Here is a 21,935-nt window from a genome sequence, read left to right on the forward strand (position 1 = left end):
AGTAGCAGCAACAATATAAGTTCTTTACGTTTTGATGTGAGGAACACGCGCAAAATTTTGTGTTTTCCCTCGGAACTCTCTGTAGATGTAGAGTGATTATAATTAAAGTCCGACTTTCAAAATACTGTTAAAAAAGGTCACAATGACTTCAAATTTGAACTGAGTCTACTTGAAGAAGAGGGAACCAATACGCCATACGAACAGAAATGTTCCAAACTGTATCAATAGATGGCGGTGTAAACGGTCTCTATATGCGGTTTTTGGTCCTAAGGATAATTAAAAAACTATTCTTCCCATCCAATGTGGCACGACCTTGCCGTGGTGGATGCGCTTTCAACTAACAATGCTACAACTGTTGAATGACTTCGAAGTCATTTTTTTCCGTCACGAAACTGAAACAATCATGCACATTGAAAAGTACAGTTGGTTTAATGTGCAACGCATGTCAAAGCCGTTGTATTTCGAGTCAAAATGTCACTTGTAGCCTAATCCACTTTTCATTATGCCGCTTACAACGCGGTCTATTGAAACACTTTGGAGCGTTTTTCTTATGCCATACTGTTTACCCCTTCTTCAAGTATATTCAGTTCAAATTTGAAGTCATTCTGACGAGTGGGTATTTTTAAAGCATTTTAAAATTGAGACTTTAATTATAATCATTCTGTATAGACATTCTGCAGTTGTAGACTAATTGCTGCGAAAAGTACAATATTTCTCAATGAGGAAAAATCTTCATTACGCCTCCAATATTTTTTTTTTTTTTTTCATACTACTTATATGCTTAGAGCATTAAAGTATCTTAATGGAAAAATATCGGACACTTCTATTCTATGATCAATGAACAACATAATCGAATTCTCTAGATAACTTTCCTATTTAAAAGATCTCTACAACATTTTATAAAATACAACAATATTCGCACAACGTACTGTACAAAATAACATCGCTTTGAAACGCTTCATTCGTTCAGCAATAGCAATAAATATACGTAAAAACAAAACATCATTTATAAATATGATTGTGCCTTACATAGGAATAATAAATAACCATACAGATTTCACTACATTTAAAAGAAGCTCTTAAAAGTCCACACAAATAGGCGAACCCAAAACGCTATAGCGCGATCGGGCAATGCGAATGTTTCTTCTGTTAACACAGTGCCTCGCTGGAATAACCGCTCCTGCTCGTCGTACAGCATTTGCTGCAGTCGGGCATTTCGAGTCACCACAGCCACCTGCGTTTCTAGATCTCGATACACTGACCTGTATCCTATAAATAAACAGGAACAACCATATATAAATTATGTTTTCAGTAAACTATTCAATATATAGGGTTCATCCGGGAAGTAGTAGGACTGATTTCCCCCCGTCAAAACGTGATGAAGGAGGGAGATGTTACTGCACTGGTTGGCTAGGGATGGGGGGGGGGTCCTTAGCTACCAGCGTACTAGTCACCAATCGTCTCCAAGCCTTCACAGAGTGTAGATCGAGTTTAATGCGAATCCCTTTCAAGGTGCCTTGTCATTTCCACAATCAATCGTTAGTTAGAGCAGCGTTACGCGGTGAAGTACTGCGTCAAACTGGATAAAACTGGGAGTAGGACCCATAACATGATCAACACTGCTTATGGGAGTGATACCACGGGTCGATCAGGTGTTTTTGAGCGGTACAAATTGTTTCGGGAGGGAAGAGAGCAAGTTGAAGATGAGTAACGTTCAGAACGTCCTTCAACGGCAAAAAAAGACGAAAACTTGGTGAAAGTGCGAAATCTTTTGAACTCTGACCGCAGATTGAATGTGCGGATGATATCACAACAATTAAACTTGCCAAAAACTATAGTGCACGAAATTGTGACTGAAAAGTTTGGAATGAGAAAAGTTTGTGCAAAGTTAGTGCCAAAGTGTTAACCAGACATGGAATTACACAGCTTCCCTAGCCACTCTGCAGCCCAGATGTCGCTCCTGCAGACTTCTTTATCTTCCCCCGACTGAAAAGGGTCATTAAAGGACGGCACCACGGCTCGGTCCAAAGCCATTCAAGAGGTCGTAACGAGAGAGTTGAAGAGCATTCCAGTTCCAGGGAGCCTTCAGTGATTGGCAGAGTCGCTGGAAATGCTGTGTTAATGCAGAAGGGACATACTTTGAAAACTATTAAGTCGATGTGTCGAAATTGTGATTTGAAAAAAAAAACAAAAAATCAGTCCTACTACTTTCCGGACATTCTGTATAATGACTAATATACTGCATTTACTCAAATATACACATACTCTCTTTTTTCTTTCTTTCTTTGCAAGGTAAGGCTAAAATTCATCAGGAACGTTTATAATCGCATAATACCTTTCTGGATAAAATACATGGCAAATAATACAATTAACGAAAGAGAGAAGAAAGAAAAATGAATAGTATGACGTAACGCCATTTTAAATCATAAAGTACTGCCATTATTCAATTTTTGTGTAAAAAAAGAAAGAGAGCGAGAACGAAAACAATACCAACATGATTTGGATTAAAGTGAAGTTCCACTGTCCATTCTTTAACTTTCCAGTTTGTAATTGCATGTAAGTTCAAGCATACTATTTTCGAAATGGTAGAGGCGCTACCGGTAACTCTATCTGGAAAGATATTTCTATCAAGGTACATTCGTGAAGTGTCCCCTCGGGATTCGTGAAAAATTGACTCAAATGCAAAGTTCACCGCGGCCCAATGTGTATTGTAGTAGTTTTAGCGGCCCATACCGGTAATTTGCATATTTATGGGCATTCATATACCCGGAATTCAATCTATACTATTATAACGCTCGGACACAAAATTGTTTTTAGTTTCTTTAGATGTAACTGGACATAAATGTCCAGTCACGTGAATAAAAGACGTGACGACCACTAGGTCTAGGAAGGTCCCGATACGCCGGTTAGCGATAGGCCGGTTAGCGATAGGTTCGTCCCTAGGCGGGATGTAATTCCACCAATCGCTAACAGATGGCGTGGAGCGACTCAAACCCACAAATCGGGTTGTTACACGAAGTGGTTTCGGTTTTGGAAAGGGCTAATATCCGCATAGCAAACCATACTCTCCGGTTTTTTCTTCCTCTCCTTGTACGACTTTCTGTAGGTCTGCATTGCTGATTTTGTTAAGCTCATAAAAACTTAATGTTACGCTACCACCCATCCATTTAAACCTACAAAGAAGCAAAATACCATACTCGTAAAAAAATAGTTCTTCAGTTGATATTTTCTTCTGGCCACGACTGACCTGTAATCAGAAGCGCAATGATATCCTCCCCTAGGCTTGAGAATTATATGCTTTATAATAAATTGTATACGTGAATCATATGCTTTTTAATAAATTGCAGTCTTGAATCATATGCTTTTTACTAAATTGTATACTTGAATCACATGCTTTTTAATAAATTGTATACTTGTATCACATGCTTTTTACTAAATTGTATACTTGAATCACATGCTTTTTAATAAATTGTATACTTGTATCACATGCTCTTTAATAAATTGTATACTTGTATCACATGCTCTTTAATAAATTGTATACTTGTATCACATGCTTTTTACTAAATTGTATACTTGTATCACATGCTCTTTAATAAATTGTATACTTGTATCACATGCTTTTTACTAAATTGTATACTTGTATCACATGCTCTTTAATAAATTGTATACTTGAATCACATGCTTTTTAATAAATTGTATACTTGTATCACATGCTCTTTAATAAATTGTATACTTATATCACATGCTCTTTAATAAATTGTATACTTGTATCACATGCTTTTTACTAAATTGTATACTTGTATCACATGCTTTTTACTAAATTGTATACTTGAATCACATGCTTTTTAATAAATTGTATACTTGTATCACATGCTCTTTAATAAATTGTATACTTGTATCACATGCTCTTTAATAAATTGTATACTTGTATCACATGCTTTTTACTAAATTGTATACTTGTATCACATGCTCTTTAATAAATTGTATACTTGAATCACATGCTTTTTAATAAATTGTATACTTGTATCACATGCTCTTTAATAAATTGTATACTTGTATCACATGCTCTTTAATAAATTGTATACTTGTATCACATGCTTTTTACTAAATTGTATACTTGTATCACATGCTTTTTACTAAATTGTATACTTGAATCACATGCTTTTTAATAAATTGTATACTTGTATCACATGCTCTTTAATAAATTGTATACTTGTATCACATGCTCTTTAATAAATTGTATACTTGTATCACATGCTCTTTAATAAATTGTATACTTGTATCACATGCTCTTTAATAAATTGTATACTTGTATCACATGCTCTTTAATAAATTGTATACTTGTATCACATGCTCTTTAATAAATTGTATACTTGTATCACATGCTTTTTAATAAATTGTATACTTGTATCACATGCTCTTTAATAAATTGTATACTTGTATCACATGCTCTTTAATAAATTGTATACTTGAATCACATGCTTTTTAATAAATTGTATACTTGAATCACATGCTTTTTAATAAATTGTATACTTGAATCACATGCTTTTTACTAAATTGTATACTTGTATCACATGCTTTTTAATAAATTGTATACTTGAATCACATGCTTTTTAATAAATTGTATACTTGTATCACATGCTCTTTAATAAATTGTATACCTGAACACATGCTTTTTAATAAATTGTATACTTGAATCACATGCTTTTTAATAAATTGTATACTTGAATCACATGCTTTTTAATAGATTGTATACTAGAAACACATGCTTTTTAAATGAAATGAAATAAAATGTTTAAGTTTTGCGTCCCACTGTTATGCCGGCTAGGCTAAAGGAGATGGTGATGATGGGAAATGAAATGGTGGAATGATGAAAGTGGGAACAAACGGGAGTACCCCGAGAAAACCACACACACGGTGTTTGTCTACCACAAAGTTCACTTGGCGTGAGTTGGAATCCGAACCAAGGACCCCATATACCAGAGGTGAACGCTCTACCACTGAGCCACCAAGGCCCTACATGTTTTTTTTAATAAATTGGTTCTAATACATTAATAAAAAACGAGAAACTATTACGTCAATGGAGAGTCTTCTCTCTCCCATACGGAAGTAGATTTTGAATCACGTTGTACATGGTCATTGTTAAATATGGCTATGCTGTGAAATCACGATAATGTAGCATATATGATGCAATTCAGTTGCCATGGAGCAATGGTCACGGAAGCAACACGCGTTCAAGGTGAACGTATATTACAAAAATAATGATACTTGTGAAGCTGCACGGAGTGAATTTCGGCGTCATTTTGAACTGTGCTGTCGTGATATAGTTCCGTTGGCGCACGTTGTAAAGAAATGGACGGAAAGATTTGAAGCAATGGGATCAACATCGAACTTGAAGCATGTAGGACTAAGAAAAACGGTTGGAACTGCAGAAACTATCAACGTTCTACACAACGAACATGCCAATTCATTAAGATTAACACGTCGGAGTTTGAGTAGAATATGACTGAAACGTCTTTCAGGAATAAACTACAAAAGCATGCAGTAAATGAAACCACATGGTTTCAGCAAGACGGACCTACAGTTCACACAGCGAGGATATCGATCATCGCTTTACGGAGAATGTTTAGAAGGCATATCATGTATAAAAAAAAAAAAAAAAAAAAAAGGCGATATGAACTGGCCTGCAAGATCGCCAGATCTGCCAGTGTATGATTTCTTCTAAAGAATCGTGTGTTTGCTATTTGTCCTCATACATTGGATGGATCCATTACTGCGGACGTACTGCAGAAAGTTATGAGAAATGTCCATTCGTGAATGCACGAATGTTACCTCAGAAAGGGACGCAATTTGTAGGACATTATTTTCAAAACGTGAGTTATTTTTGTTTTTATCTAAATGACATACATGTACTCTCTTCTGTCCAGAATTACATAAGAATATATATAACATAGTTGTCCATTACGGCATTTTAAAAATCTCCTACTCCTGCACGCCACCCTGTACAATAAACATCGAAGCTCTGTATCGACTACCAAAGAAAGGAAGGAAGAACCTCGATACTTACCGAAGTTTGGTGATCCAATAAGAGTTAACGAAGGTAACCTCTGTCCTGGGAGGGTATACCATACCCCTTTGGCATGATAGGTCCAGCCCTCTCTTTGGTATTCCCACAGCCACACTCTGGAACTCTGACCAGTGGAGGAGACTTTAGAGAAGAAGGTCTTTGCTATCAACGTATACGCTGAAGGAATGCCACCAGCCAAACCCCTGGCTCCGAAGAATCCATTAGCCTGCAAAACACACGAGTGTCACTGTTCTGAAAAGTTATTACAGTGTACACACAGTTCAAGAAAGGTTATGGCCGGTCAGATTGATTTTAGTTGGCTGATGTGATTGGGTCTTATCGCCATTATTTCTAGTTTCTCAGACCGAAGACACCTATTTTTTTAATATGAGTAACTCCAAATCGTCTTCTGACGCTGAGTCAACATCTGAGTTAAGAATGAAAATGTCAACTCTTTATGAGATGGAAATTTCCCCATAAAAAGTCAGATTTGTACGGGTGAAAAATTTAAATTCGCTTTTCATAATTTATCAATGTAACTTTTACTAAACAGCTTTGTTAGTTTTTGTACTATTTGTTAGATAACAGTATTGATTATAGTTCTAGATTCATGAAACATCAATGTCCAGAAATTAAGGGATTTGCTTTTATTTCATAACCCTGAAAAACCATAACACAAAATATGATTTTGTAAATGCATAAAAAATATCGCACGTCATACTTCACACAAATGACGTAAATTGTAACCACTTGAGTGACTCAAGTACCTTCTATAAGCGTGATTAATCATTGGCGTGTGATGCATACGATACAAAGCTAGCTTGGTAGTGAAATATTAACTATAGCGTGTTTCGTTAGGTAGGCACACAATAAATGCATAGGAAAAATAAAATGAAACGAAATCTTCAAGTTCTACGTCCCACGGTTATGCCAGTTAGGCTACAAGAGACGGTGATGATGAGAAATAAATGCAATGGTGGAATGAAGAAAGTGGGAGGAATCGGGAGAACCCCAAGAAAACCCACATATACGGTGTCTGTCCACCACAAAGTTCACTTGGCGTAAACTGGGATCAAACCAAGGACCCCATGCACTAGAAATGAACGCTCTACCACTGAGCCACCGCGGTTCCAAAATGCATAGGAAGTAGAGATAATAGCGCAAAGGAATTTAGACAGCATTACGCGCGGCCGTATCATCAGAAGACTAGAAATAGTACAAAGTTAACGAGCTATGGGTGCGGACTTGAGCGTGACTAGTAACGTAATTTTGCAGGCAATACAAGCATGTCGCCCATGTACCACAATCCAGTGTAAAGGTGGCTATCTAGCATTAAATGACCGATGACGTCCAATTAGCACTCCATCTGCATTACGTCGAAACTTTGCAGCAGTCTCTGGAATCCATATCTCCCTATAAGCCGTGTGCCGACGGCTACAGATGTTCCTTTATGCAAGACGACCCGCTAGACCTATTTTACTCACACCACGACATTGCAAGAACCATCTGGCTTGGTGTTCAGCTGCCTTGAATAGACCCAGTGCGGTGGAATGAGTCCTGGTTCAATCTGGAGAGTAATTCTCGATATCTGGCAGAGACCAGGAATATTGGCAGGTGTATCTGACAATTTTAAGGAGCAGGATCGTTAAGGTGCTGCTAGCGTTATGGTCTCGGATGGCGTCATGTTAGGAGCATGGACACTCTACACGTCTCCTCGCAGACTACTGTAACGGGTACGATTTATGCGGATGTTATCCCGCAACAACACGTGCGACTCTTCCGTGGTGTATACGGCCCTAGGTTTTGTCTAATGAACATAAAGAAGGTGGAAGTATACTTCACGTTTGGAATAACCACCATGTTCCATGGATCTTAATCCAATGAAAATGTCCCGAACGGCCTTGGACGTCACATTACAACTTGAAATCTACCATCCCTCTGGACTCTGGATGACCTCCGGTGGATGCAGGTGCAAGAGTGAGATGCACTACTACACAAGCTGCTGCAGGCGTCATCCACAGTATGGGAACACACTGTGCAACCTATATAGCCGATCGATTCGGCCATACTGAACGGTTTTGACATCAACTCGGACCGATGTCCAATCGACTGCATAAACCCACACAATGTATCTCCATTACAGCCGATATTTGCTGTATTTCTGAATCATTTGACCTTCAATGTGGTTCCCAGGAACCTCTTCCACACGCTCAATTCCGCAGTTCAAAATAGGTACCTCGTTTTTATTTGTATGTGACTTTCTCTAGTATTCATTAACTTCTGGAGTGTATTTCAGTCTTCCGAAATGATTTACTGTACATAATCATTCAGTAAAATATTTAATAAAAACCAATCATGTGTCTAATTCAACGAAGTATATTTCATTTGTCCTTTCTGAATAAGATACAGAACAAGGAATATCGCTATTACACACTGCATACTTCGTTTTTAATGTGATATTTTCGCATTATTGGACAGTCAGACGAGGAATGTATTTTTTTCTAGTCATCTAAAGCTACGTCATTACAATAATTTTTATGACCCAATTTTGTTTCTTTTTGGACAGCACATAAAATTAAATTGTCGTTTGAATACATCAAATACCTATAAAATTTCCAACTCTGATATCAGTTCGAATTTTTGGCTCTCAGTTGGAACAGTGAACTTTACCATTCTTATCTCCAATTTCCGTTCATCTAGCACACATACTTTACCATTTTCTTACGATTCCCAACTCTCAACTGAACAATAAATTTCAGTTCGATTTATAATTCCATTATTAAAATGAGTAACATATCTGAGTGATACATTTTAATAAGGAGTGGAAAATGCTGACTGGACCAAAAATCGAACCCAGGTCTCCGGCATAAATTGGTGATGCATTAACCACTACACCAACCAGTTTGTTCCCTAAACAGCAATTCTAATACTCTTGAGGTTCTTAGACCATATGGACTGTAAAACTCGTGCTATGCTTGGGCAACCCAATGTCTACGCTACAAAACACCTCTTGACGGCTGAATTATGTATGATAAATGGAGGTAATATCTGATTATATTCATTCACTTTTCTTTTTTTTTTACATCCCACAGTTAGAGTAAAGGAGACTAAAGGATTGTTAATGAAAGTAATGGTAATGGTTAAACTTCTTGTGCTCTCCGGGATCAGGAATCGAACGCGGGACCATGTGCACCAAAGGCACAGGCGCTAGCCACTAGATCAGCGAGAACTCATTCCTTACGCACTGAATTCGCATCTATAAAGTAGATGAATTGATATGCGATAAAATAAGTTATTTCTTCCATTTAGGAAAAGCTCTGGCCTAATAGTCCTTCACGGCCCTGAGCCTGTTCCAACGCCATCTTGAAATGAAATTTTCGAGTTTAACGTCCTACGATTATGTCCTTTAGGCTAAGGGGAACGATAATTAAAGCAAGTGAATGATAATGGAATAATTGGTGGAATGAGAAAGTGGGAGGAAACGGGACTATAACGGAAAAAAAACAAGAACACTATGTTATCCACTACAAACTAACTTGCTCGAGGATCAAACTACGGACCCCACGCACCAGAGGTAAGCGCTCTACCACTCAGCCACCGTACCCCACCAACGACATCTATTAGCGACTAGCGGAACTATGTATAGTCTATCGAGAAACACGTGATCAGCGCGTTGCATCACCTTGCCTCTAACAGGCATAACAGAAGCTTCTGGACCTCATGGGCGTCACGTCTTTATTCACGTGACTCCTCAGTTTCATCACGATGATGGACCGAAAATTAGGGCGGGAATCGAAACTAGGACACGCGGACAAAAGTCCAAAGCTCTAACCAGTAATCTTCCTATACGGATTTTAATCAATGTAACATCATTTCCAAGTTCAAGGTAGGCACTATCTACATGCAAAAACATATCGAATGGTTCAGCTGTTCAATCATGATGCGATCACAAACAAAATAACAATTTTCTTTAGTATACATTATGAATTTAAATTAAAAACAAAACAATAATTACCGTTGGATGAGCCATGAGAATCCTGTACATCGCCTGCGATTGATACACTATTGTGTCCATGTACTTATCAACAAGGTTAAAATAACCAGTAGCAAAACTTAAAATGGAACCTGGCAACGCTGACTTCATCAATCTCTGACTAACAATACTGTCATGATGAATGTTGAGAGGTCCCATTTGAATTAAAGGATAAATCCATGTATCGACTTCTTCTGTACGGTCACTCGTCGATACTTGTTGATGCTCTACATTGTAAGTCCTTTCACAATACTGATTTCCAGTAATACTCGTCATCATTTGCATACTGTTTCGTTTAGTCCGTACGTCACAAAAATAATTCCACAACTTAGTTCGTGCCTTGGAGACAAACTCACTGTACTTTCCCAGATACGGATGAACTGACCACTTGGGGTGCAAATGCACGTTGTCTTCTTGGTCTAACTGCAGTGACACCTCACACATATGGGACACCAGCTCATCATAGAAATCCGCCAATTCATGTGCATCTTCCACCAACAAATAACGGTCCTGGCGGTTTGTGAAGTAGTCGTTGCTCAAATTGGCACTGCAACAGAAAGAAAAAGAAAGTGATATAATGTTATTTCATCCATCTACAACAGGGTGTCTACTAAAATTCCACCATGAAATTTCGTGACTTTTTCGTGACCTTTTCTTTACCAAATCATAAAATTTCCTAACATTCTCAAGAGCGAATTTGGGTGCGAATTAGGCCGAATTTTCATTCATGCGATACAAACGTACTTCGCTTGCGATTTGGTAGCGTCTAAAGCCAAGCACAGACATTTTTGGTGTTGAATTCTGATGTTTTATAGAACAAAATTTTCCAATCTGTACTTACATTTGCACAGCTAAAGAAAAATCGTGATTTTTTCGTGACTTTCATGACCGTTTTCTGATTTCGTGACTTTTTCGTGACATTCGTGACTGATAGACACCCTGTATAAGCGCATTCACAATACATAGTCTAGTCAATAAATAAGCTAATCTTGCAGTCCTCCATAATATCCACTTGTACACAAAATCCAACCAACGATCATCTTTGTTCGTAGCTGTAAGTAGGGTTCCAAGCCACGCCATACCGAGCCCCAGGTCGCCATGGCGAAAAGGAATACGAATCTTGCACTTAGCTTTTTCTTTTCCGTATTCCCAGCAATGATAAAATGAATTGAAATCTTTCAGTTGGACGATTAAGGTATGTGAATGATGATGGTAGAATTGGTGGAATGAGAACGAGGGAGGAAATGGGAAAGCCCTAATAAAACCTACGGACACGATGTGATCCACCACAAACTTACTTGACCGGTGGATCGAAAGAAGAACCCTCTGCATCAGAGGCAAATGCTTTACCATTGCGCCACTTTGCCCCTCTGCAGCATAATCGGATTCTCGCAGTTGCCAATACTGTTGTTCGTTTCAGAAAATTGGAGGTTCAGCAGTGTTTCCAGAACGTTGTATTGTAGTTAGATATGGTTGTAGGTGAGTTTTAGTGTACTTGGTACTGTTGTTGTATGTGAAAACTCATGTTACTTTTTATATTTACATTGCAAGGCGGATGTTAGTCCAAGAAAGAGGCAAGCTATTGTCACACACTGCACGAAATCAGTTCCCTAACCCAAAGATAAATTGCTGCTGACTGGTTTTACCCAAAGTGATGTAAACTAAAATTCTTAAAATTCTCAAGCCAGAAACGGGCTTTTATTTCTCCATGTAGGATAGGGAAATGCGGTAGAAAACGCACACTAACCGCTAAGAATGACTTACTCGTTACGGGCCAGTAAAATTGACCCACAGGATAGTAGTTATGACCTTTAAAAACTTCTTCCTCGTGCAGGAACTCACGTTCATGACTCAACCATTCGTCAACGTTTGTTGGAAGCTAGCCATAAGGCAAGAAATCCAATTACAAAAAATATACTGACGAAGGTTATGATGAAGTAGGCAAGAAAATATAGAAACTAGACAAAGGGCGACTGGAGGAAGGTGTTGTCCTGTGATGAGAGCTACTTTTAGTCCAAGGGGTACGGGTTCAACCAACTCATTGGGCGACTGTCGAACGCATTTCACCGAAACAAATTCATCGAATACTGAAACACTCAACGAAAACGATCTTTTGGGGATGTTTTTCCTACAGTGGGTCAGGAACATTTGTTCCTATTGAAGGGATGAAGCTAATAAATTTACGCTCGCCAATAAATTTACGTGAGTTGAGAAAGAATGAAGCTATGTTTGCCAAAAATTTAAATGTGTTGGGGAAGAATGGAGCTACACTTGATAACAAATTTACATACGCTGGGGAAGACTGAAGCTACGCTTGATAATAAATATACAACAGTTGGGGAAGACTGAAGATACGCTTAACAAATTTGCATGAGTTAGGGAAGATAATGGAGGTATGCTTGATAACAAATTTACATGAATTGGGGAAGACAGGAGGCACGCTTGGTAAGATATGCATGAGTTGGGGAACACTGGAGCTACGAGTTATGCTTGCTTTGCTTTACTAAATTCTGAGTTACAGAATAAAATTTTAGAAACTATAACAAACTTTTGTGCTTCTCAATTTCCTTAAGACTAATGCAGCGGAAAAACTTATTTGTGTTGTAATATCACTTACCCGCTAATAATTAGGGAATCATCAAACAAATAGATTTTCATATGCTGTAATCCTATTAGTTCATTCCAACGATCCGGGATCAGCCACTTCAGAACCCCTCGAAGAGCTGGAGTGTGATACAACGATACCTGGAAGTAAATCATCTCTATTCACAATAAGTATATTACGGAAGCAGTATATAGTAGTTTCCACTCAGTAGTTATCTGTCAAATAAAATAAGTCTTAAATTCAATCATCATTTGTGATTTTGTTTTACATTCTCATGCAATACTGATAATATGGACGATAGGATTTACTAATAAAATGGAATTCGAATCAAGACTTGGGTTTGTATTAGAGGTATTTGTAACAGCCTGTTTTCTTTCGTATTTATTTGTTAACCCTCTCGTCTTCCTAGAAATATTTCAAGCACATTTAGATCAAATTTTCAATATTATAAATTTCTGTCTTTTAGGGAGGAGCTAAAAGATGGTAACACGAGAATTTTGGACTTTCGCAATGATATTTTTATTAGAAAAGTTTCTTTTTATATACCCTAGCAATAAATATAGGAATCATATCCCTCCAGGAATCCCCACCAGGAATCATATTTGAGACTCCGTGCCCCAAAGGCACACGCACTAGCCAAAAAACCAGGGCGGGGGGGGGGACATGTGAAAACAAAAAGAGACTTTTTTTTTTCTTTCTTCAAAAATACCTTATTTCGGCAACAGCTTATGATCATAGATGGATTGCATTTTTCTTTTCTTTTTATTATTGTTTTCTTGGGATTTCGTTAAGTAAACTACGATCTAAAACCGCTTTAAAAAGTACTAAACGATCATCTATTAAAATAAGATACCAAATTCGAAGTAAATGATTATTTATTTAAAGAAGAAGAATTGACGCAGTTTTGATAAAATTGAAGAAAAAAATTTTTTGAGTACTTTCTGAAATTTACCCTTATTTGATATCCAGCTGAATATTACATTGGATGGGTCTTTTCGCGAAGGACCCCGTTTCGGGTATGGGCTCGGACAGGCTTTAAAAATCCAGTTTGAACAGACCAGTACCATCTTGTTTCCACAAAGTGCTTATTACTTATGAGTAGGGGCACGATTTTTTAGCACTAAGAATTTGAAAATTTCGCGTTTTGTCGCATTTACTAAATAAAGTTTTGCATTTTGTAGCCATTGTGAAAAAGATATTCCCTGACATTTTTACAACTGTTCCTTTTATTCATAGATCACTATAGAAAGAAGCGTCATCACAAAACGTCAAGAAACTGAAAATTACTTAATTCTAACACATTTCGTTTTATCGCGCATTGCGAAAATCTCATGCCTCTATTTATGAGAGATACAATGAATTATATTGCTTTTAACACAAAGCATATGAAATAAAAATAAAATGAACTTATTCCCACCTGACAGGAATGTTGATACTTCTTGAGTACTGGCAACAGCATCGTTCTTGAGTTGGTAGCACCCCTGGAGCCTCGAGTGAAGTCCAGCAGAATCTTTACCTTTAACTCGCCTTCAGACTCCTTTAGACCATTCTCGATGGCTTCAACCTAAGCAGAACAACAAATTTCCCTTATTGTACAACATAAATCACGGAAAGGTAAACTGAAAACAAATAAAATCCACATTTGGTGGGAGGGAGATTATATGAATATAAAAATTCCAGTAAACCTTCCATTTACCTTACTTATTGGTCCAAAGGTGTCCATAAAGTCGGAAGTCTGCTACATTATGAACAATCTATATATTAAAATGCTAGGATTATGTTTGTGGCCAATTTTTTGACAATGGTATCCTGGAAACCACAAGCACTAGAGAGATGTCGTTTTCACTGATCGATTGCGAATTTTGTGTAGATTGTTTCAGTTCTAATTGAATATTTAAAAAAAAAAAAAAAACAGGTTATTTCTTTATTACATTTTTTAGGGGTACACTGGAAATATTGACATTTCAAAAAGCATCATATCCTACGAGTTATACATTCCAACACCACATATTTGTATACGGGGTTAGTATATCTCTCCGGCGTTTGTTCCATGGCCAAATGATAATCAAAAACGGAAGATAACCATTTCTTCAGTCTAAGATGAATCTTTATTGTTTGGAGTGTTTTGCCAAATGAACATCATATATCACTGACATTATAATTAATTCTGTGTGTAATGCATCTGCTTATTACATACTGCATGCAAGAAGAAAGGAAACATTGATCATACATGAATTAGAAACTCCAATTGAAAGTAGGCTCAAATCTTGCGAACGGTGCGAGATACTGAAAAAATAATCGAAAAAAAAAATCTCCCCTTTATGGTACCCCTTGCCGATTTTTATCAAGGCGTCCTTCACTTGTGTCTGTAAAGGGACATGTATAGATATAGTAAGGAATAACAAGGAGATTCATGCTCATATGTGAATGATGCGTTGTGTAGAGAGCTGTTACGTACTTAAAACAGAATATTACACTTGAAATTGTACTGTATAATCTAAATGGAAAATGTTTAATATACATGGTAAAAAAAAAATCCTTACAAATGCATAAGAGAACTGATAAAAAAAAATGGGTAGCACAGTTGTTTTGAGTGTAACCACTGCCATATTACCATCGTATCCGTCGCCGCGTCTTAAAAATCTGATGAAAGCTTTTGCCTCACCATTTTTTTTTCCTCCCAACTACATTTACTACATTAGTAACATTCTGTAAATTCGAAGTCCATTGTTTTGTAGTCTGTTAAATCGGGGTTTACTACACATAGAGCGATCCATGATTTGTTTATAGAGTCTTCATCTAACATCGGGTCTATATGAAGCGTAAACAAGTTTGAATGTACAATCTACATACATGAATTTCCACCGGAAATCGAACCCACAAAATTTACCATCTTTCTTTTACTTGTTTTTCATAAGTGAAATGAGATAATAAAATGCAACTTAGCACAATTGTAGAGAATGTTACTATACAACAGAAAATATGAACTGAAGACTTTTCAGTGTTGTCACCCATAGAAATTACAGTGTTGAAAGAATAACACATCACCCAAAATCTAAGTTAAGGCAGCAACTAAAAGAACGAACTCAATTGCATTTAATTACGTATCAAGCTGTTTTGGCATCCTGTGAACTACTTTTTTAAACAACATTATTATTTAATTTTAATAACTTATGTTAAAACTATTTTGTTTACATACACTCAATACAACTATTATTTAAAAAGTAGTTCACAGGATTCCAAGACAACACGATACGTAATCAAATACAGTTGAGTTCATTCCTCTAGTCGCTGCCTTAACTTAGAAATGAAATGAAATCTTCGAGTTTTATGTTCCACATTTATGCCGGCTTGGCTAAAGGAGACGATGATGATGAGAAATGAATGAAATGGTGGAATGAAGTACTTGGGAGGAAACGGAAGAACCCCGAGGAAACCCACGCACACGGTGTTTGTCTACCACAAAGTTCACTTGGCGGGAGCCAGAATCGCGGGACCCCATGCACCAGAGGTGAATGCTCTACCATTGAGCCACCGCGGCCCCTGCCTTAGCTTAGATTTTGGGGTAAATATTATTCTGGCAACGCTGTAATTTCTATGGATAGCAACACTGAAAATTCTTGAGATTCATATTTTCTGTTGTAGAATAACATTATCTATGATTGTGGTAAGTTTGCACTTCGTTATCTCCTTTCCCTTATGAAAACCAAACAAAAGAAAAATGGAAAAATTTTGTATTATTTTTAGTAAGTCAAGCGCTCTTACGACAAGAGCACTTACCATTCAGCCATGAAGGACCCAAGATAAAGTATATAAGAATTCGTAGTATTATTAGAAATAAAATGCTCGTGCCTTGTATCCTGGACTTGAAAATCATAACAAAATACTGCTTCATGACATCTCTGAACACTTTTTCAATCCAACTTCTACTACTACTACTACTACTACTACTACTACTACACCGCCTACTAAAACATGATATCTTTGGTCCATTCGTAAAAACTCATGCTTCAACACAGGATGTTACAAATGTTTCTCAATAATTTGAGAACAGATTCCTCACATAGGGGGCGCGGTGGCTCAGTGGTAGAGCGTTCACCTCCGCTGCTTGGGGTCCCTGGTTCGATCCCACCTCGCGCCGTATGGACTTTGTGGTGGACAAACACCGTGCTCGTGGATTTTCTCGGGGTTCTCCCGTTTCCTCCCACTTTCTTCATTCCACCATTTCATTCATTTCTCATCATCACCGTCCCCTTTAGCCTAGCCGGCATAAGCATGGGACGTAAAACTCAAAGATTTCAATTCATTTTCATTCCTCACATCAAAATAAGAAAAACAGCTCATATGGACCAGTGCTCAAAAGTGGATGGTTTCACAGTTATAATGTGCCGAACACGTGAAATAAGTGAACCTTAAAAGTTCATAGATCCACTAATATATCTATCGTAGTCGGGTCAAGGCATCATCCAAATATCCATCTTTCAGAATCTCCGGTACTTGCAAAATGGAGTGGATTAAGAGGAATGGAGAGAATCCCATTTCAAGGGCTAATGAAAACCTGTTTCTCTATAAAAGATATTGTGAAGGGATCGTCTGAGAACAAAAATATGTGTGCACTTGAAATTGTACACAAAGAGCTTGCAGCTTACACTACTCAAACAATATTATTTGCCTTGACCGCAGACTCTGAAAGATTTTTCTCGGAATAAAGTAGTGTGGTGACAGTGACAAGGCAACATCTCTCAGGATAAAATGTAAAAGCACAAACAATTTTGTCCTTTAAGAAGTGAGAATAGAGAAAAAGCCACATGTTCAATACAAAATGAAACACACAAAATGTGTTTATCTGAAGCTTTTTTTTTTTTTTTTTTTTTTTGTGCAATATATGCTTGTGAATGCTTCTTTCTGGAACTGTAGATGGCGGAATATAATACTTTTTATTTGTAATTGAACTGCGTAAAATATTGTGGACAAACACCGTGTGCGTGGGTTTTCTCGGGGTTCTTCCGTTTCCTTCCAATTTCTTCATTCCACCATTTCATTCATTTCTTATCATCACTGTCTCTTTTAGCCTAGCCGGCGTAACCGTGGGACGTAAAACTGAAAGATTTTTTTTTTCCGTAAAATATTAAATTATATTCTTTGCGTGTGAAAAGTTTCAAGTGATTTCGTACGTAGGCATTTATTCACATTTTCTCTCAGAATTCATAAGAGAATCATGAAGAAGTTCGTACCCAGTGGTCGCATACCTGTGTTGATGCTTGGTTAAGATACGTCTAAAAGTACCTTTTGTTTAAGACTATGAAAAATTATTTCTAGGATATATTGAGAAAGAGCAAAGGATATATTGAGAAAGAGTCTAGATATGTCCTGAAACAGTATGTTGTCATGATTCTTAAGTCCCGGATGTAAAATAGAAACATTCTTTCTATTAATAAATATGCATTAATAATCTCGGTAAGTAAATTTGTAGTGTTACGTCATCCCAGAAAGACCGTGAGATCAGTTGTATGCCAACGAATCTTTAGAAGGAAAGTGTAAAATCGAGTAACGAAGGTCAAAAAACATAACAGTAAAAATTAGTTGGTTCATTTGGAGCAATTTCGGAAGCTCATTCTGCTCTCGTCTTCACCTAACTTCAAGATTAAGAACGTAAGCGTCAAAAACTTACATTTATGCAGATTAGTAGACACTAAACTACGAAGAATTGTAATTTTAAACTTGCTGGTCACTTTTCAACTTCTGGAAAAAAATAATAATAAAAAACTCGACATAAATATTTAACATGAGCATAAAAATATGTACTCATTGAAAATATTTACGAAACTCTTCACATATTAACAACTAGCTAGCTTGTGATTATACGGAAGAAAAAAATGTTAGGAAGATGTGAGCTGCCAGGTTCCCAACATATAGAAAACAATACGCTCCTTTAACGTGTCTCTGAGCCGAAATGGGACATTGTGCTACCTACTACAATTAACGAGACCCAAGTTTGAATTAAACTATTAATAGTAGAATTTCAATTCTTGCTGTGGCTCCCCACATCCAAATTCAATGTTGAATGTTTTAATCCTGATGTAGCGAAGATTCAAAAGCTTGTTAATTCTTGATGCCGATATTCACCATTTTGAAGTTGGCTGGAGTCGAAAGAGGGATGATTATATTAGTAAACACAACTAGGATACATAAAACTCTAAGTGAGCTTTATTCCATTTTAACAGAATGTGCCAGACGATATCCTTATTATAACATATCAAGTAAATGATCTTTCTTCGTTGTTAAAAATATGGTAGTTTACGTTAATGATTATCAAAGCTGATTACAGTGAATGAGGATACATTGTCCCTGTTTTTCATATTCGAACAATGGCTAACGCTTCATTATTTTATCACATACTCGGAGGGAGGTGCTCTTTGTCTTTTCTCCTTTCGATTCAGAACAAAATCGTATGATATGCTTCTTTCTATTTATAATCTAGACTTATTTAAAACATTAACTTTTGTAGCTGTGTTGTCTGAAATGCTTTGAAATATTTCATACTCAGCTAACTGGGGACTTTGCCTCTAGACCCCCGCATTTATTTGACCTACGGCCTCGCACGTTTCATGCTGCAAATGTATCTCTAATCTTAAGGAATTTCGAGATATGACTATCTTATTACAACAACTGCAACCCCCACCTTTTTTTCTTCCCTTCTAAAGGAAACATCAAAAAATGACAAAACGTGCTTTTAATTAGCATGTTTCCACTCTTACAGGAGTTTTTAATTAGCATGTTTCCACTCTTACAGGAGTTTGAGATATGACCATCTTATTTTAAGAATTTCAACCCCACCTTGTGTACTTTCAGCCTTTTTCTTTCTTTCTAAAAAAAAAAAACATCTCAAACCAGTGAAACAAGTCTTTATTTATTTTAAATGAAAAGTCTAAACGCCAAATTCCATGTCTGTAACCTTCACAAATTTCAAGATATGATCATCATATTTAAACAATTGCAACCCCATCTTTCTACCCCATTTTTTTACTTCCCTTCTAGGTCAAATATTTTTAAAAAAAAAAGAAGAAAAAAAAAGAAAAGGCTGAAACAGCTGTCTGATTATTTTAAATGAGAAGTCCATATACCAAATTTCATATCTCTAATCTTCAGAGATTCCCAGACATGGACATTTTAACGTAATATATATAATGAAAGGAAGAAACAGCCGATTTATTTTACACACCACAATCTTCTGTAGGTGCGAATTAAACAACTTGCACGCGTTTCGCACCTACAGAGGATTGTGGTGTGTAAAATAAATCGGTTGTTTCTTTCTTTCATTATATGAAATCACAACCGTCTAAAGGTGCTCTCAATATATGGACACTGGATTGACCAAGCACAGCAGCTAGGCTGTGGTACAAGCCATGTGGTCTGAGCGGAGAGCACCGACTACAGGAATGGGACAGTATTTGGCTGTTCTGGGAAGTGGACTGGGTGGCGTAGCAGTTAACGCATCGGCACGGTATGCCGGAGATCCTGGGTTCGAGTCCCAATCCAGTCAAGCCACTTTTTCACTCTTTGTAAGTTATTTTAACTTAATAATTACCACCCTCTTCCCCCCTTCCCCGCTGAATTTCCAAAAATCCTTCCTGAGTAGGACATCACAAATCCTATGCCCTATCCAAATTTCAAGTTTCTAACTTTAGCACTTTGGCCTGGGCGTTGATCAGTCCGTCAAGACGACGACTTTTATATATAGAGATTAATCACGTAAATTGCTCCATTACAAAAGTACATAATATCTTACCAATTTTTTCTCCAGATCTCCTGTACCCAAATACAGAGACGCCAACGTTATTCGCTGCTTGGCATTTCTTGACTTTTCAACCAGTAATTGGTAGAAATAATTTGGATCCACTATCACAGACACCTGGGAATAAAAGAAACATTTATTTTACTAATATTTATATCACTCAAGTCATTTTTTTCAAGAGTTTTGAAAGTGAACACTTCCGAAAATCAAGACAAGATCCAAATTTATATATCATTCTATCGAATTCATCGTTCAAGTGATGTCAAAAACACACATTCAACGATGAACTGCAGGCATGGCATGTCAAGTTGCTTTTTTTTTTTCGATAACCTGCCTAGCTCTCCTCTTGCTTCCACCACCCCTTTATATCCTGGTCGCACATCGCCATTCATTTTGTGGTTTGTATCGCATGCCTTTAAGTGGTGAACACAATTGTTGACCGTAATAAAATTATCCTTTTATTTATTATCAAAAGATCCAATACATTTCAATTAAAAATTTTATTGTGGGCCTTATATCTAGAGAACTACATATAGTGTAGCCAAACACAAACTATCACTTAACTCAGTATGATGTGCTTATTCCATAGAAAATACGAACTATATTTAGGGGCCGTTCAAAAGTTTTGTGACCCCTGATCCAAAAATTAATTATTGGTCAAGATCGCAATCTTTTGATGCATTTTTTTTCGGACCATTCCTAAAATTCTTGTTTAAAGTTATAACACTCGATTCTGTTCCCTGAAAAAAGATGTACGTACAAGATCTGGATTAAGAGAACGGATAGGTTTATAAGTCTTATTTGCGTCTAATTTGTCAAGTCATTCAACACCCGATCATCAACTTGGATGGCTTTTAGGACATCCATTTTTCTTTCTTTCTTATCTTTTTTTTTTCCCGTCTCTAAAGGAAGACTCACAGCCGTCCCTAAAGCTTTTCTTTTCTTTCTCTGTAACAGGAAGAATAAGTAACTTGAAGTCATGAACAAAAAACACATTACAAGAATAAGTTTGTAATTTCACACAAAGCTGTTCTCTGTTCTCTTGAAGCATTATCTGTACCTACAAAATTTAGCATAGACTGTCTCTTTCATAGACTAAACAAACCTACCTTCCTGCCATTCACTCCAAACACCGGAGCTTCCGTGTTCAACCACGCAAGTGAGCTGAGACCCATTGTTTCCTCTGACACTGTTGAGATCAACTCATTCGGTAGATCATAGCTTTTCTCCGCTTCTATCTCCACGTGAGAGAGAAATTTCTCAGTTACAGCGCTCTCATGGTGGAAACACGACCTTTGCAAACTATTCGGAGATTTATGTTTGCAGTGATGTCGGCATCTACAAGAAAAAAATAAATACACTTCTATATATATTCAAATCATCAAGGATAATACATGCAATAATGATCGCAAGATAATTCATGTTGGTGCAAGAA

The 21,935-nt window shown here is 37.0% G+C and overlaps 1 protein-coding gene across 4 annotated transcripts in view; it reads right to left on the reverse strand.

Moving 5' to 3' along the window:
• Positions 1 to 855: 855 nt before the first annotated feature.
• The window catches only part of PGS1 (Phosphatidylglycerophosphate synthase 1), a 39,608-nt gene continuing 18,528 nt past the window's right edge, over positions 856 to 21,935 (reverse strand). For all 4 annotated transcript variants that reach the window (XM_081732135.1, XM_081732134.1, XM_081732137.1 and 1 more), the window contains 7 exons: positions 21,610 to 21,838; positions 20,495 to 20,617; positions 14,123 to 14,269; positions 12,718 to 12,845; positions 10,083 to 10,647; positions 6,068 to 6,293; positions 856 to 1,269 (listed from right to left, as the gene is read on the reverse strand). In XM_081732135.1, the coding sequence (XP_081588261.1) occupies positions 1,067 to 1,269; positions 6,068 to 6,293; positions 10,083 to 10,647; positions 12,718 to 12,845; positions 14,123 to 14,269; positions 20,495 to 20,617; positions 21,610 to 21,838 (1,621 nt within the window). In that variant the 3' untranslated portion in view covers positions 856 to 1,066. The remainder of the gene's footprint in view (positions 1,270 to 6,067; positions 6,294 to 10,082; positions 10,648 to 12,717; positions 12,846 to 14,122; positions 14,270 to 20,494; positions 20,618 to 21,609; positions 21,839 to 21,935) is intronic.

This window comes from Thermobia domestica, chromosome 11, assembly GCF_964235325.1.
Source record: "Thermobia domestica chromosome 11, izTheDome1.hap1.1, whole genome shotgun sequence".
Lineage (NCBI taxonomy): Eukaryota > Metazoa > Arthropoda > Insecta > Zygentoma > Lepismatidae > Thermobia > Thermobia domestica.